Genomic DNA, 14,852 nt, shown 5'->3' on the forward strand with positions numbered 1-14,852 from the left:
ACACATCCAACATCCACCTTCTGAAGTGACGTGTAATTGGCAATATCATGAACATCCATTCGCAGCAGTTTCGTGATGCTCGCGGCTTCTGTCAATACCGAGCGCTTCACGAACCTTGCAAGGAGGCTCCTCAAGACAGTTTCAAGCTCTTTTGCTAAAAAAAATGTCTTTGGAGAATCACTCTGAAAAACAGTCAAAAAAGGCTGCACAACCATTGCAACGTTTAGGGAAAAGTTCAGTTTCGCAAGTGCAAGCTGGTCCTTTAGAAAAGCACTGACGTTCTCATACGCTCTACATTTCGGCAAGGGTAGCCTATGGTCGCTCACTGCTTCGGTGTAGTGCCTCAAATGCTCCCACATAGCCAGGGCTCTCTCCAGTACGGGCACGTTCTCGATCCAACGGTGGGGTACGAAAGGAAGTGGAAACAGCTTGCTCCCTGTTTCTTCAACAAAATCTTCACGGCGGGCCTGTGCATCATGGAAGAGTGAGAATAAGCTCGACAGAAAGGTGTCAACTGGCCAGCTTGTCGCATGCATTCCTGCTTTGTAAGCATTATGCACTGTGTGCAAGCCACATGAACCAATATCCAAGCACTGAACTTGAAAGTCATTCTTCATGTGCTGCTGCAACTTGTTGAAAAGACTCCAGTTGACATTCGGGCCGTCCATCGAGAGCTGCACAATCTTGCTCAAGGGAAAGGACGCGAGTGTTTCCGTCAACTTCTGCATAAGGTCGTCCGCTGTGCTGTGACCCATGAATGTCGAAGTCAGATATCTGGTTGTCACCTCACAGTTATTCCACAATCTGACGTGAACATCAAGTTGTTTTCTTTGCAGGTATTCATTCAAGGTTTCGTCAAAAAGCACAACAAAATTGTCAGACTTCTCCATCATTTGTTGTACTTGCGAAGTGAAAAATGGGCGCAGACCGTGGCACGCGACGTACGCGCACTTTTTCTCAGAGCAAGTGAAGCTTCTCGCGACCTCGCTATCCGGAAACATCTTTTGGAATAGCTGGGAAATGGATCCACTGGAGCTGTAGGAGTAGTGTGAGGACACAAATTTCCTTGTCCACAAAATCTCGGCTTCGATCACGGAATCATGCTTTTTGCAGTCTTCGTCAAGTGTCGCAGCCCGAGAGGAAGTTGCCGTGCTTTCACGCCGACAAGCAGCCTCGGACGACAGATTTGCCGCTTGCATGAAACTTGTGACGGATGAGCAGCCCTCACCTGCTGCAGCTTTGGATCGGTGCTTCGCGCCTTTCTGGAGGCTCTTCAAGGCAGATTCCCCCATCGTTGCAATGTCGACCGTCTTCTGACATAATGCGCACATTGCTCGATAAGGATCGCTTGGTTCCGGTCTCACCCAGTGACGATAGTCCGTATGTTGCAGCCACGCAGGCTGAAACTTGCACTTCCCGCCTGGCATCTTGTCAAAGTAAATACACAACGCAAACTTCACTGAAATGGCGCGCACGAGGCCGACGAACGGCCCGACTATAGTACCTAAAAGACACTTACTAGTGTGCCGAGAGCGGGTGTCGCGGTAGCACCGAGTGAGATGCCTGCCGCCGCCGGCCGCTTGGTGCGCTGCACTTCGAGACTGTGCCGAACCATGCTGAGACATGGGCGGACTTCAGGCAAGACACGACGCGAGTCTCCCCATTTGCCCGGCGATCTGCCTCTTATGTCCTTGTCCCAATCCGCAATACGTTCGGGGTCTGCGGACGCGCTGGGTAGTGAGATCAGCTGTTTCTTTCCGCGTCTCTGGGAAATCGCGGTTTCGCGACTTGTTCAAAGTTTCATAGATGCAAAAAACCCACTCACAAGAAGAAAAGACTGCAACGAAAGCGGCAGCAAGGCGAGAAATGAACTACGCATTGCAATCGACGCGTAGCAATCAACGCATTGCAAACGAACGCGAGTCGGAACACCGCAGGATTTAGCATGGTGCCGACAGGCATCGCCGTCTGGTGGCCCGCGGCGGCAGGCATCACTGCCCGCGCCACCGTCCCGCGTTGGAGACGCTCGGTGGACGGCACCACTAGAGTATATTCTAGGCACTATACGCAAGCCGAGCGAGCGATATGCCTCGCATTGGATTGGATTGGATTTCCAATGCATATTAGTTGCCAGACGACGTAGGGGCTGCAAGATTTAAAAACGAAACTTCCTGATGTTGCCCTTTAGTCAACACAGCTTGTTTTCCTGGGCATTCGTAAGCGAAAGGGCCTTAAATATCAGCATGACTGGCGGAGGTACATCGTTAATTTCCTCTAGCGGAACAAATCCCACGGGATTTTCAAGGATTACAAGGAGCTCACGGGTATTCAAGTAGTTTCAAGGGGCTGTGCGAACCCTGATATGACATCCAGCAGCTACAGCATTGGTGATTGACAGCTCACATAACGTTACATGCTTTCCAAGGAAACTGTAGTAATCGGGTTACAAACAAGCGGTAAAACAACCAAATGAGAAGACAGCTGTGGCCCACTGTAAGAAGTGCGTATACATCTGGCATGCACTCTGCCACAGCCAGGAATACCTTTTCAGTGCACATTGTTGAGAAGCATTTGCGCTAGCTTCACACATTTACTTTTGTATGTGCACGACAAAGTACACTTGAAGTTTACTGAACCCCATTTCATTCTGTGCGTTGCTTTTTCTGGCCGGGCTTGTCCATGAGCCTTTCCAACAACCTGTGTCACTATAAAGAACACAAAGGCAGATGCGACGTCTAATCAGAAAGATAATTCAATTATGCCCTTCAACATTCATCAGCATTTATCGTGCGCCAATGGAAAACTTAGTCACTGAAAAAGTAGTGACTGAGGACGGCATGACACAACCTCAATTTATAAATTGCCAAAGAATCGCACAGAGAGCTACGTCATCCACATATCAGTACTGTACAGGAACTGCATCAGTGATCGCGGAGGCCATGCTCAGAGGATGCTACCATTTTTGTTTAAGCCAAGAGGGGGCACCGAGATGGCAGCACATTCCTGCACATATAGTACCAATGCAGCAATGCGACAAGGTAGCATGAACGTGTTCTTCTGCAGGATGATGCAATAAGAATGGCCAAACTCGCATTTCCTTTTGTATTCAAATGCAATGTAATTTGCTTTTTAATCGACAGTTGTTTACTACTTTTCAGAAATTGTTGCCAGGATAAGGTCCGTCAGAAGAAGCCCGTTCCGTAGTGTGGTACCACTTCTTCTAACGACTAACACGGGAATAGGAGTGACACGTTCCATAGAAGTGTTGCAGACGACACTAATTCAGCGCTGGATACTAGCAGTGTTACCAAACCCTAGTGCGAGAAATTGCAAAAGTCTCTTCACTTTTCGACTTCCCCTTGTACCGACATGCCTAGTAATGCCTAGCAAATAAACTCTGTTGACATGTCTGAAGTGTGTGTCCTTGTGCAAATAGTACACCAAATTTATACATATTATACAGGACATTCAAAATGCAGGAAAATTTTGTGCCTTATTGTTTGTGATCCTGTATCATTATAACTTTTAGGGTACAAAATTTAGCAGAAATAATGGATGAATTTCCACCTTGTCATGTGTCTGCATCAAGTCTGCACAGCGTGGATTATGCAACTGTTACATCAATTAAATGAGTAAACACCAAATGTGTTACAGACAAATTTACACTACCCATTCTCTTTTGAAAAGAGAACTTGAAATCTACCTTATCCTGCATCGTTCATGCACGCATACGTTCCAACGCCTGCCATCGTTGACACCTTCAACGATTAAGTGCATGCCAATTATTACTGCACGCTGACCTTCGAAACACGTATACGAGCGGTGCACGCTTATCGGCGAAACTACCGCGACCACTCTGTCCAAAGGCGAATGTTATATGGCATATAATTAATATTCCTACCTCTTTAAGCATGTTGGATATCGGCGCCCAGGAAAGATCAAATTCCTCGTGCACGACATTTTGCTTCTTCCAGTAATCTTTGTACCTTCGAAGATACTTCCTGCAAAAGGAATCATAAAAAGAAAACGGTCTCACGATCTCCTATTAAAACGCGCGACGAAACATAACATGAAGAAGCGCGTACGTGGTTTTGAGATCCCGCCGACGTCGATCATAATCTCATACGCACCACCAAAGATATTAAACCATATATATGCTACCAATCTACTTATTTCCCTTAAACGCCAGGTGAAAGCATATCAGAAATTAAACAATGAAACGTGTTCAACAAAGTAACGGCGCGAGCGCCGTCACATTGCGACAGAATTGACAAAATAAAGGAAAGCTTACACGTAAAAAACCGTGGCCAAGAACAAGGCGCAGAATATCAATTCTCGCAGTCCGAAATAGCCCGTAAGTGATGCAGTAGTGCTCATCATGACTGCTGCTGGTAAATGCGCAAGGCGCAAGTATGGCTGCAACAGGGCGACAACAACGCCCGAAAATCGCGAACCGACTAGTATCTCGGCACTTCCGACAAACGCACAAAAGCACCTACCTGTGCACACGTACAGTAACGTCCTACTCTGCAAATCGCGCGATTTCATATCCGCGCGGTAATCGCGCCAAGGAAGCTCCGTTCGCTCCATGTGGCAAACACGCGGCAACGAGCTTTGAAAACAAACAAATCCCTCTGGATTTCGTTCACGTGACCTGACGTCATTCCCCCAACATCACGCACGTCACGGCCATTCGCGTGCGTGCGCGCTGGGCGCTTAGCGGACGCAAGCAGACGACTTTTTCGCGTTTATGTACCGCGTATTGCGCGAAGTTTCAATTCGGAGACAATATATGCGCGATGGTTGTACAGCAAACAAAATGATCCAAATGGTTATGTCGTTATTTCAGGCACATTTCTCCTGGCATCGTAGGGCGCCCCACGGCACCGCAAGATCTTCGCGGAGGTGTTGCAACAGGGCAAGGTACAAGCACGGTTCAAGTGGCTAGGGGCGGGCAGCTTTCGTGCAGGCTTTTGGTCGTCGTACTATATTGGATGTAGTGGCGTCACACTTCTCTCCTTCCCTGAAATGATTTGTTACATTATTATTTTCCTTTTTATGTTTTTTTTTTCATTTTAATTCTGGGGATTTGCGTGCCAAAACCACGATATTATCAGGCACACCGTAGTGGGAACCACTTAGGGTTCCCTAACGTGCACCAAATGCACGGGAGTTTCGGCATTTCACCCCCATCGAAATGCGGCAGCCGCGGCCAAGAGGGGCGAGGGGGGGGGGGGGGGGGGCGATTCGATCCCGAGCCATTTTTGGAAATTCGCGAAACCGTTTCAGTTGTACAAATCACTCGTTTCGATTTATCATTCTCGTTCAGTTTCATCATCTCGTCGATTATCAGGAGGATCTCTCATATATAGCCCACAAGTGCCGGGGACTCCAGTCATTGCAGTAATTTTATCTCAATGAAAAAAAAAAAAATTGTAACAAAATGGAAAAAAAAAAAAAATCACCGGAAAAGCACAGAAATTTGGGTATGGCTGAATTTAGCAATTCTTCCAGTTGAAATAATGTGCCAGTTCGTCTGAAGTGATCTGATATGTGCTAACGCCCGCGCCACTGTTCACAGTGCGGAGACCAGTCCAGCACAGCATCCAACGGCACACAAGGAGCTGTCCGCAACGGCTAAAGACTTGGGCCTTTGCGCTCGCATTTTTGCCTCCTTCACCTAGGCACGCGCAACGCCAGTGATGGCTGTCTGCACATCAGTGCCTGCCTCTAGTCTCCGGACGTCCATTGGTCAGCCTCCCTCGGTCACCTACCACACAACGGATGCCAAGAAGGGTCTCGAGGACTCCGTTATAATGGCAGCTGTGGAATGCTTGGTCCTGGATTCAGTCATGGCGGCCTCGCCATGCCAACGTTCTCATACTACCAATACTTGTAAAAACTCGAGCCAATAAAAAAATATTTGAAAATGTAGTACATTTCCTCTCGCTTAATTTGAACAAACTGCAACGTCCCTACGATAAATCCTACCATACATTGTTATGGAAGAAATGCTTTAGTTCCTACGCAAGAATCTATTACTTTTTTTTCCTTTCCAATACTACTTACAAAAAATTAAGAACAGGCAAAATACTACAAATGCAATTTCAGCTAAGAAACTGCAGCGTAAGTAATAGAGTAGGAGTAGCCTCATACTAAAGTGCAGAAGAGGACAGAAAGCTGGGCAAGCTTTCAGTGCACCGTTATTGGCCACGAATAAAAGCACAGGTGTGACATAGAACGTAAGAAAAATTTATTTGAGTCAAAGTATTAAAATTCCTTTTAATAGGCTCTGAATTATGCCTAAGGGTAACATTATGACGATGATATGTAAGTGAAACAAGAACACACACAGCAGCCTAACTTTAGGACAGGCATGAAGAGGACTTGTTTCCAAGTTTGTTTCATCAGAACTGCAGCTTGAAATAAAAGCAGTGTTCGTGGGAAACTAGAAAAACGTCTTACAAAATATTCTGCTCATCAAAGGGCTTGTTTTGATAAGATTTTTGAACAAGGAAAGATGTCAGTTTGCTTGGCACTGGCGAAATGAACTATGAAATGGCAATAAAAGAGGCATTGTCAATGTGGATAAATGGTGGTAAATTATTAAAACCAGCAGTTTCTTGCTGCTATTACAAATATGTCAAAATTACAAAAACAAAAAATTATCTGGCTGGCCTGTCTTATGCTCAAATTTCACACATCCACTTTGTACTGTGAGGTACAATAACATCAGGAAGACACACAACTTTTTGACAAATACAGCAGTAACACTAAAATCAACACATTGAAATGATTAGAAGTGAAATGAATGATTAGAAATGAAACATAATGAAATGATTAGAAGTGCAGGAAATTACTGACATAAATAAAAGGAGATCAACTTAAAATGTATATACAGGTGAAAAGCACATAGTCTCCGTACAATTCCTACAAGCCATAACACAATATAAACCGGTGGAGCAGCCACCAAATGAGACAACAATACAGTATGGAGAATGTAACAAATGTAAATACCATATATAGCACATCTAATCAGAATCCACAACAATGGCACTTCCTACAGTGTGATAGTCAATTCCGAGAAAAGCCGGCAGCACGCGTTTGCTGAGAATTGTATCGAAGCCACGTACGTAGAGATCACGCAGCTTATCTATCAAGTCGGGGCCTTCAAAGCGCAACCAGGTCCCTTTCCCATCAGTGAGAGTGTACGAGCTATCCACAGGTCGTAGAGAAGGCCCAAGTTCGGCAAGAGCGGCATTCCACTTGTCAAGGCGCTCTCGTGAATCCTTGTCATCTGTTGGTGGGTTGCGCACATCTTTTGTCACTTTGGGAACATTGAGGGTACCCGGCTCAACCTGCAGGAGAAATGTAGGATTAAGGCTAAGGAATCATGTATGCAAGCAACACAATCGACTCAACAATGATACATTATAGCATATTATAGCATACCTGCCAATCCGAACTTGTATCGCACGGACATTAATCTCATGTTGGGGGGAGGAGGGTAAAGCATGCATATTTCAAGTTTAGCTTGGGCACCCACATTGCTGGATAAATAAAAACTGTATTAATGATGATTTACCCTTATAGATGCAGCACAGAAGTAGCAGCAAACTTGAAATAGCAGGTACTGACAACATTGTTTTTATTATCAGTGAGTTCTTTCAGCACCTTTAGAGACCAAATCAGCTTAGAGTGATAAGAACTTCTTTACAACTCTATTTCTACGCTTTTCAGGCAAGAGGTTGACGAACAGAAGAGAACTGAAGGTCGAAGTTCCATTTCCCGTCTTCAAGTCAATTATTTCCCTCATTTAGAAGAAAATATAGCCAAGCTTTGTCATCAAAAAGTTAAACAAGCTCAAAAAAAAAAAAATTACACCATCTTCCCGTAGGGGAACCCTGAGTAGTATGTGAAGCAGCCATGGGGTCGACTCAAGGTAGTTTTATCAGCTGTATAAACTTGGACATGCAGCAGCACCAGCAACGCGCAGAACTGTTGCCCACGTTCACACCAAACGCCGCGTGGTGTTGGTGACTGTACTGGTGCCTCTGGGGCGCCTACAGTCGCGCCTCCAACCTAAGCTGCTTCGCATTATCGCACGCGGAGCCGCAGGTGTTGCCATTCATTGCGCAATCCGGAGAGGAGGAATGAGGAGAGGAGGATGCGCAGTAGGGGGGTGGACACCGCACTGCGGAGGGAGGGAGGGAGTGACATAGCCCCGACCATAAGCTGCTTCACATCTAAAAGTGGTGTCATAATCCACTATGTCAGGGCTTAGCTAGTGCAGGAATTTCCAGGCAGCGTAGCAACCTGTGTTTCATTTATTGAGGTTTCTTTTTAATCTTACCAAGCTCCTTCCTCGGAAAGAGTGGCTTTTTTGGTATTGTAGAAGGGTAACTTACCAATACAGCTTAATTGATTATTCCCTTTAGCACCCTGCCCCTAATAAAGGGGCCCTGAAACACTCTTTGAACATAGTAAGAAAATATTGACATGTTAATGGAGGTGCCTGTGAACTTGCGAGCCAAATATTATTGCACTCCATGCAACCGGGATTTACAATCTCTTGTCAAAATTAGTAACAAATGACTTGCTCTCTCCTTCGCAATGTCGCCATGCAGCGTGATCGCAAGCTGCTGGAACCAGCAAACAGCTATTGGCCGATTCCGTGATTGAGAGAACATTCACAGCAATAAAATTAGTGCTCATTGGAGTGCTCATTGAATATGCCTGTGACCTCAAAAAACAGAACCATTTCATTTTTTCACTGCCCATCTAAACACGATAGTTGCGCGTTGCTGCGTCTGCTACGTGTGGCTTCCAATATGAAAAGCGTAGCGTAGATACTGCGGCCACAATGTGTCACCACGAGCCGTCTCGCGTTCAACATTCAGACAGCACCAATGGGGCATTGCTCCCTTGCCATCCCCCTGTGTAGCTTCCAGCAAGCTAGTGGAAATGAAGGGAGACTGAAAACCGCTGATCGGTTCAATAACTACGTCTAACTTCGCTTGTGCTTGAAGGAGTTGAAAAATATTTTGAGGCAGCAGGTTTGCGAGGCGATGCCATTTAGCAGTGATGTCATTCTATGATTATTTAACTGAACACATAACTTCAGCATGTCTCAAATTTTTTTTTGTGTGATATGTAGTGTGTTTTTCTGTCACTTGGTGGTGTGCTGATGTGCCTATTTAATATAACTTACTTTTTTAAGACTACCGTGAGACAAGTGATGGAATGAAAAATGGTAGGTGTAACACCAAGACAGGAAGACAGCGTGTTAACTTAAGTGCAAAGGGTTCTGTTTGACATTTTAAGAGGAAGAAATGGAGCTGGGCTGGTCAAGTAATGCGTAGGCAGATAACTGACCGTCTATTGCAGAACAGGTGTCAAGGCAAGGGGAAGCAAAGTGGAGGACAGCAGAGAATTATGTGGGGCGATGAAATTAGGAAAATTTGCAGGCAGAACACGGGGTCAGATGGGGAAAGACAAGGGTGATTCGAGAGCGCTGGGGACGGCTTTTGAGCTGCAATGGACGAAAGTGAGCATGCTAACATCCCTAGTTAAAAAATAAATCAATTGTGGGGTTTAGCATCTTAAAAATGCACAGCTGGTTATTAGGGATGCCATAACAGAGGAACTCCAGATAATTTTGAGCAGCTGGGATTCTTTAACATGTACCCAAAGCAATGCACATGAGCATTTGACTTCCACCCCTACAAAAACGTACTGGTCACAATGGTGGGTATACCTTCACTTATGATTTGTAAGTGCTCTTTCAAGCCATAACCATTTTGTTAATCAGTATTAATATATGGCTGAACAATCTCAAATGATGTTCTGGCAAAAAATGCATTGTTGTGAAGAACTCACAAAGAAAGAAAAGCAAGGGGGACTGAAAATGACTGAATGCCCACAAAAACTAAACACAGGGCGTGTGGAAATATTCTGTGCAGGCGCCAATTAATTCTGTCTATTGAAAATCTCATTTAACCCCATCACATGCGTCTTCACAATCATGAATAGCATGCAGCCGCAGTACAGAGTAAGAATTTTCCACTCATCAGCAAGTTCTGTAAAGTTTGCAGAATGCTGACTGCATGTGAGAACTCTACAAGGAAGGCACGAATGAGACAGACTATTTAGTCTCTAGCATACTTCGAAAGAACCTATCCAGCCACTTAAAAAAATGTGCCTGATGTAGAACATCGTCACAAACAATAAAACATGAGCACATTGCATCACAACATAGCGGCATCGTTAGGAAACATCCTGCCATCTTGTATACCTTGCAACTTGTTTTACTACCAACAATTTTCAAATATAAAACTTGCAGCACAAGAGTGAAACACAGGAGTGTTTCAAGATGTGCACGAGATGCTTTAAATATTCTAAAATGCCATTGCTTTTTGATGCACCATCGTGGCACACACAATTGTACCCACAGAACCTTAAGGGGACATACAGCGCTGTACAGCCTTTTAAAAAATAAAAGACTTGGCATTGTATTATGTCACCACTGGTGCCTGTTATCATGCAACGTTGATGGGACATTGCATATAGTAGAACTGTTTTAAACAAGAGTGTCTGAGATGCTGCTTATGTGTGTGCTGAATATCCTTCTTGAGGCAAGTGGCCTATAAAACAACACGACACAGTACTGACTATTAAATGAAAGATTTCATGAAACTCGCTCTAATAAATACTACTTGAAAATATACGTGGCAAGAAGGCTGGAAACGCAATAAACCACAACCTAATGATGCTTGTCCTTATTCCCCCCCCCCCCAAGATGATCTAGTGGTACACAATATGACCTGTGTACTAATGTGGTTCACTAATGTGCCGCCTTGTCTTTAATGCTTTTAAAGTGCTTAAAACAACAGGCAACCAAAGGAGTCACAATACCTTGACGGCAACTTTGCCTTTCTTAGCAACAAAGTCCCGTGAATGGTAAAGTTGGAAGTATTGAGGCAGTGCCTGGTCCGGACCAGGCACTGCCTCAATAGTAAGTTAATGGATCATAAAGCTTCTGAGGAGCGAGCAATAATCTAACCCGTGAAAAATGCACTGTAAAGAATTTGGCAGGTGAACATTTGATGCATATGGGCATGCTCTGCGTGACCACAGCCAAAAACCATTGGAGAAAGGCATTTCCAGTAAATAAATGCTGAATGTTACTGCGAGCTCTGCACTGATCCATTATTTCAAACTTCAGGTATACCAAGCAAAAGACGCATGCTTCTCAACAGTTGAATAAATACAAGTCAACTGTATTAATGCAATTTACTCCTACAGGCAAGCTCTGTGCAAACTGCTGCGCATGCAATTCCACATCAGCCGCTATCTACCAGACTAGTGCAAGTCAGGTTCACGCACAGTGTACTTACATGCAGCACCAAATATGGGATCTGCGAGTGTGTGTCAAACTGCATTCCTGCGCCCTCTGAAGAAACAAGCGCCTGGTGTTGAGAGAGATGGCATTGTGCATGCGCATTCTTTCATGCTCGTGCGCCTGCCAATACGCACACTTCTTGCCAGCCTGCCACCAGAATCGCGATAATTAGAGAAGATTACACTATGAGAGCATTGTTTGCTTCTGCCGGCGGAGAGCATACAGTGAATTATCGTCTGTCAGAACAGCCGAAACACTGCTCAGACAGCGACAACAGCAGTGGAAAAGTCGACGGAAGAGGCAAGGACAGCTTGCGCCGCTGTGCTACGAGACTCTAGCGGCGTTCCCCTGGCGTTTTAGGGCGTCCTCCGTCTTGGCGGTAGCGCCACGTACTAGACCAGACTATTCTACTGTGCTACCCTCGACAACGGCCAGCATACCTGTATCGGTAGCTGCGACAAGCATGAGCGGAACACCGTCTCGAGGTCTCCACACGGCACGTCCAGCTTCTGCACCGGTGCGCCTGCCGTTGCCCTGTGCAACGCCAGCAGCAAGTTGCGTACTAAACGTGGCTCCGGGGCAAACAACGCCATGAGCGGCAGCCCGGGCCACAGGACCACGTACGACGCCTCGTGGTCGAGAGACAAGGCCTCCAGGTTCTGGACGAGCAGGCAGGCGAACACGGTGCCGTCGTCCACGGTCCACGCTGGCGTCACCTCGCAGCCGTGAACTCGAAGCACCGTCGCCGTGCGTGACAGCAGCCTCCGAAAGTTGGCAAGAACCGAAGCCGTCTCGAAGCGAATGACCTGCCACGGACGAATGCTTCTTCGCGGCAGCAGCCAGCAGTGTAGCCAAGCAACACAGTGCAGCCGCTGGCTCCGGTCCGTCACGTCTTGCAAAGCACGAATGATGTCGTTCACGGCACGACGACGCCTCTTATTCTGCAGCGGCGGGAGCCAAGGAAGGCCGGCGTCGTCCAGGGAGTAGAGTTGGGCCGGGGTCAGCTCTTCGAGCCACGACTTCAAAAGCGTCAGGTCGACTGTCGTCATCGTTAATTGGGCGGTATGCAACGAATCTGATGCACACTTTTACTCCCGTTCTGCCCTGACCAACAGTTTTGTCCGTTCAGCTAGAGTTCAGCCGGGATCAGCCGTTTCGTGCCTGCCGCGGCGACCGCCTGGGCGCGGCGTCGCAGGCGGTCGCCGCGCCCTCTCTGGTTCCTTATTCTGCTTGCCAATATGCCAACTCTTTCTTGCTTGCTTGCCTTTGTGAGTTACTGCACTGTAGTTTTCTCTTGATATAATTGTTTTTGTCACTTTTTAATATTTTATTACTGTTTTTATGCTTGTTATAACAACTATGGCGCAGCGCCTGCGCCACGGTGCATGGAGGTAAAAATTTTTTCCTTCCTCCATGCCACGGTGCCTGTGCCCGCCTGTTTTAAAGAGTGAAGCCGCATCAACATCACCAACATCATTGCAGACGACTCTAACGGCGCTTTCCGCCGTCCGTACGCCAGCCGGTTGTGGAGTTTCGAGCTTTTTCTGTTGTCTGCGTATGGTGGTATCGTCGTCTCCAAGTTGTTGAGTATTTCCACAATCAAAATAGAAAAAAAGAGTATTGCTCATACGCAATAAAAGAATTATGAACAAAATCGTAATTACGACTCTTACCAAGGCCCCAATTCGCTACCTCGATCAGTCGACTTGCAGACGATTGCTGAACGCGTATGTTGCTCGCAGCGGCAGTTGAAGGTCCGTCTGTTTGCTAGTTTGCTGTAACGGTGATGTTCTTCTGGCGTTTTACAGGCCAGTATGCACTGATGTTGTGTGCCGTTTTGGTTTTTCTAGCTAGCAAAATAAAGAGCCATATGAGCGTCGTTTCTAGACATACCCTCCCTCAGAGCAAAACTACGGGAATAAGAACTGGGAGCCGAACTCAGCCGTGTCCAGCATTCATTTTCTTCAAACCGACTTTTTTTTGATACTCCAATAATTATTAGGCTGACCTTCCCATGAACATAATTAAGTTTAAAGCAGTACTTGTACCCCTTTTGCCAGCTTAATTGGCACATTAATTCTGGGGTATTGGCCACAAATGGGCCTATACCAATATCGCATAATTAAGCAGTGCCAAAGTGGCCTGTACGAGAACATACCCTGTGACCCAAGTTGTCAAATAGGCCAGCCAAGCGCCTATTTAGTTGCCTGTTTGGGCGCACATCCATTGACATATGTATTGTCTGCTCGGCAACACATACATGCAGCTAGCACATACATATAGTGACCCAGGATATATACTATAGTAGACAACTTGGGTCCCTGGGTAGCCTATGTGAAAGAGGTTAGATGCATACCGCAAATTGGGTGAAGCTCCCAAAGAATACCAATGATATTAAAAATAGACGAGTGCCGCGTGCAATATTTTTAAGGTGCGCTTACATCTGGTAGCCACAGCAATCACAGGAACAGTGTGAAGCCTTCAATTAACAATTACGTCCTACGAATCCACCTCCTGGGTGCACCAAAGCTAGTTGACACTCTGATGTTTGCCAGTATGAGCATTCTTTGGGAACTTCCCCCGGATTGCAGTGTCTGTGTGTGTGTGGTCGTACCACTGTTCACACTGTTCACAATAATGATCATAACATATAGATCATAACGACACCAATCACACCAGTCATAGCACATATCACTTAGTCACAGTAATGTCGGCAATCATCTCCAAAGGATGGATGCACCACCAAACTTTTAAAGATTCAGATAGCCTTAATTTAACAAAAAAAAAAAGAAAGAAAAAAAAACGACAAGTTGAAAACGTCATATTAGTGCTCATTGTTCTCTAAAGAACTGTGCCATAAGTTGTTTTTTTACTGCATGGGTATGCTGCAATAACATAATCTGAATACAGAAATATGACTAGAAATACTGTGCAAAGCCTAATTAAATAAAAAAGGAGAGGATGATAGAATGTCCACTGCCATCTTTGTCGTAAAAGAAAAAGACAACATCGTTTGACGTTCACTGCACAAGAGAAATAAACCATTTAAAAAGTGGGGAAATACCCTTGACAAGGTAGCCTCATCATAAGCCATAAAGTGATGACCACTCATGATGAGCCAAGGTCATCAAGGTCCCTTATAAGGCATTGATGTGCAAGGAACTGCATTTTCATCTAGAGTAACAGGCGTGAGAAACTAATACTCAATAAATATAGCATGCAGTGCTACAGAGCGGCACTAAATAGCAACGCTAAGTTATTTATTGAGTATTCGTCTGGTGAAGTATCTCTTTTAAAGGCCCAATTTGATTTATTTAGCGAAAAAAGGAGTTCAGTAGCAGTGAAAATGAATGGCATAGTTTCCCTTGGATTTTTTTGTGGCCAAACTGCGGCGCAGTTATGTAAGTGGGACTTCAAGGACTTCACGCATGTTTGGGCCACGTTCGTTCCA

General features: G+C 45.6%; 2 protein-coding genes across 2 annotated transcripts in view; both read right to left on the minus strand.

The window, feature by feature from the left end:
* The window catches only part of LOC119431959 (cytochrome P450 3A31-like), a 44,026-nt gene extending 39,547 nt beyond the window's left edge, over positions 1 to 4,479 (minus strand). Inside the window, exons 1-2 of the mRNA XM_049658125.1 lie at positions 4,292 to 4,479; positions 3,902 to 4,001 (exon numbers count right to left, since the gene is read on the minus strand). Coding sequence (XP_049514082.1) covers positions 3,902 to 4,001; positions 4,292 to 4,380 — 189 coding nt within the window. The 5' untranslated portion in view covers positions 4,381 to 4,479. The remainder of the gene's footprint in view (positions 1 to 3,901; positions 4,002 to 4,291) is intronic.
* A 1,640-nt stretch (positions 4,480 to 6,119) lies between these two features.
* Positions 6,120 to 12,592, minus strand: LOC119431123 (uncharacterized). The gene is made up of 2 exons (XM_037698596.2): positions 11,842 to 12,592; positions 6,120 to 7,358 (listed from the first exon to the last, which is right to left on the minus strand). Exons 1-2 carry the CDS (start codon positions 12,448 to 12,450, stop codon positions 7,032 to 7,034), a joined length of 936 nt encoding a protein of 311 aa, XP_037554524.1. The 5' UTR covers positions 12,451 to 12,592; the 3' UTR covers positions 6,120 to 7,031.
* Between the last annotated feature and the right edge of the window lie 2,260 nt (positions 12,593 to 14,852).

Source organism: Dermacentor silvarum, chromosome 10 (genome assembly GCF_013339745.2).
Source record: "Dermacentor silvarum isolate Dsil-2018 chromosome 10, BIME_Dsil_1.4, whole genome shotgun sequence".
Lineage (NCBI taxonomy): Eukaryota > Metazoa > Arthropoda > Arachnida > Ixodida > Ixodidae > Dermacentor > Dermacentor silvarum.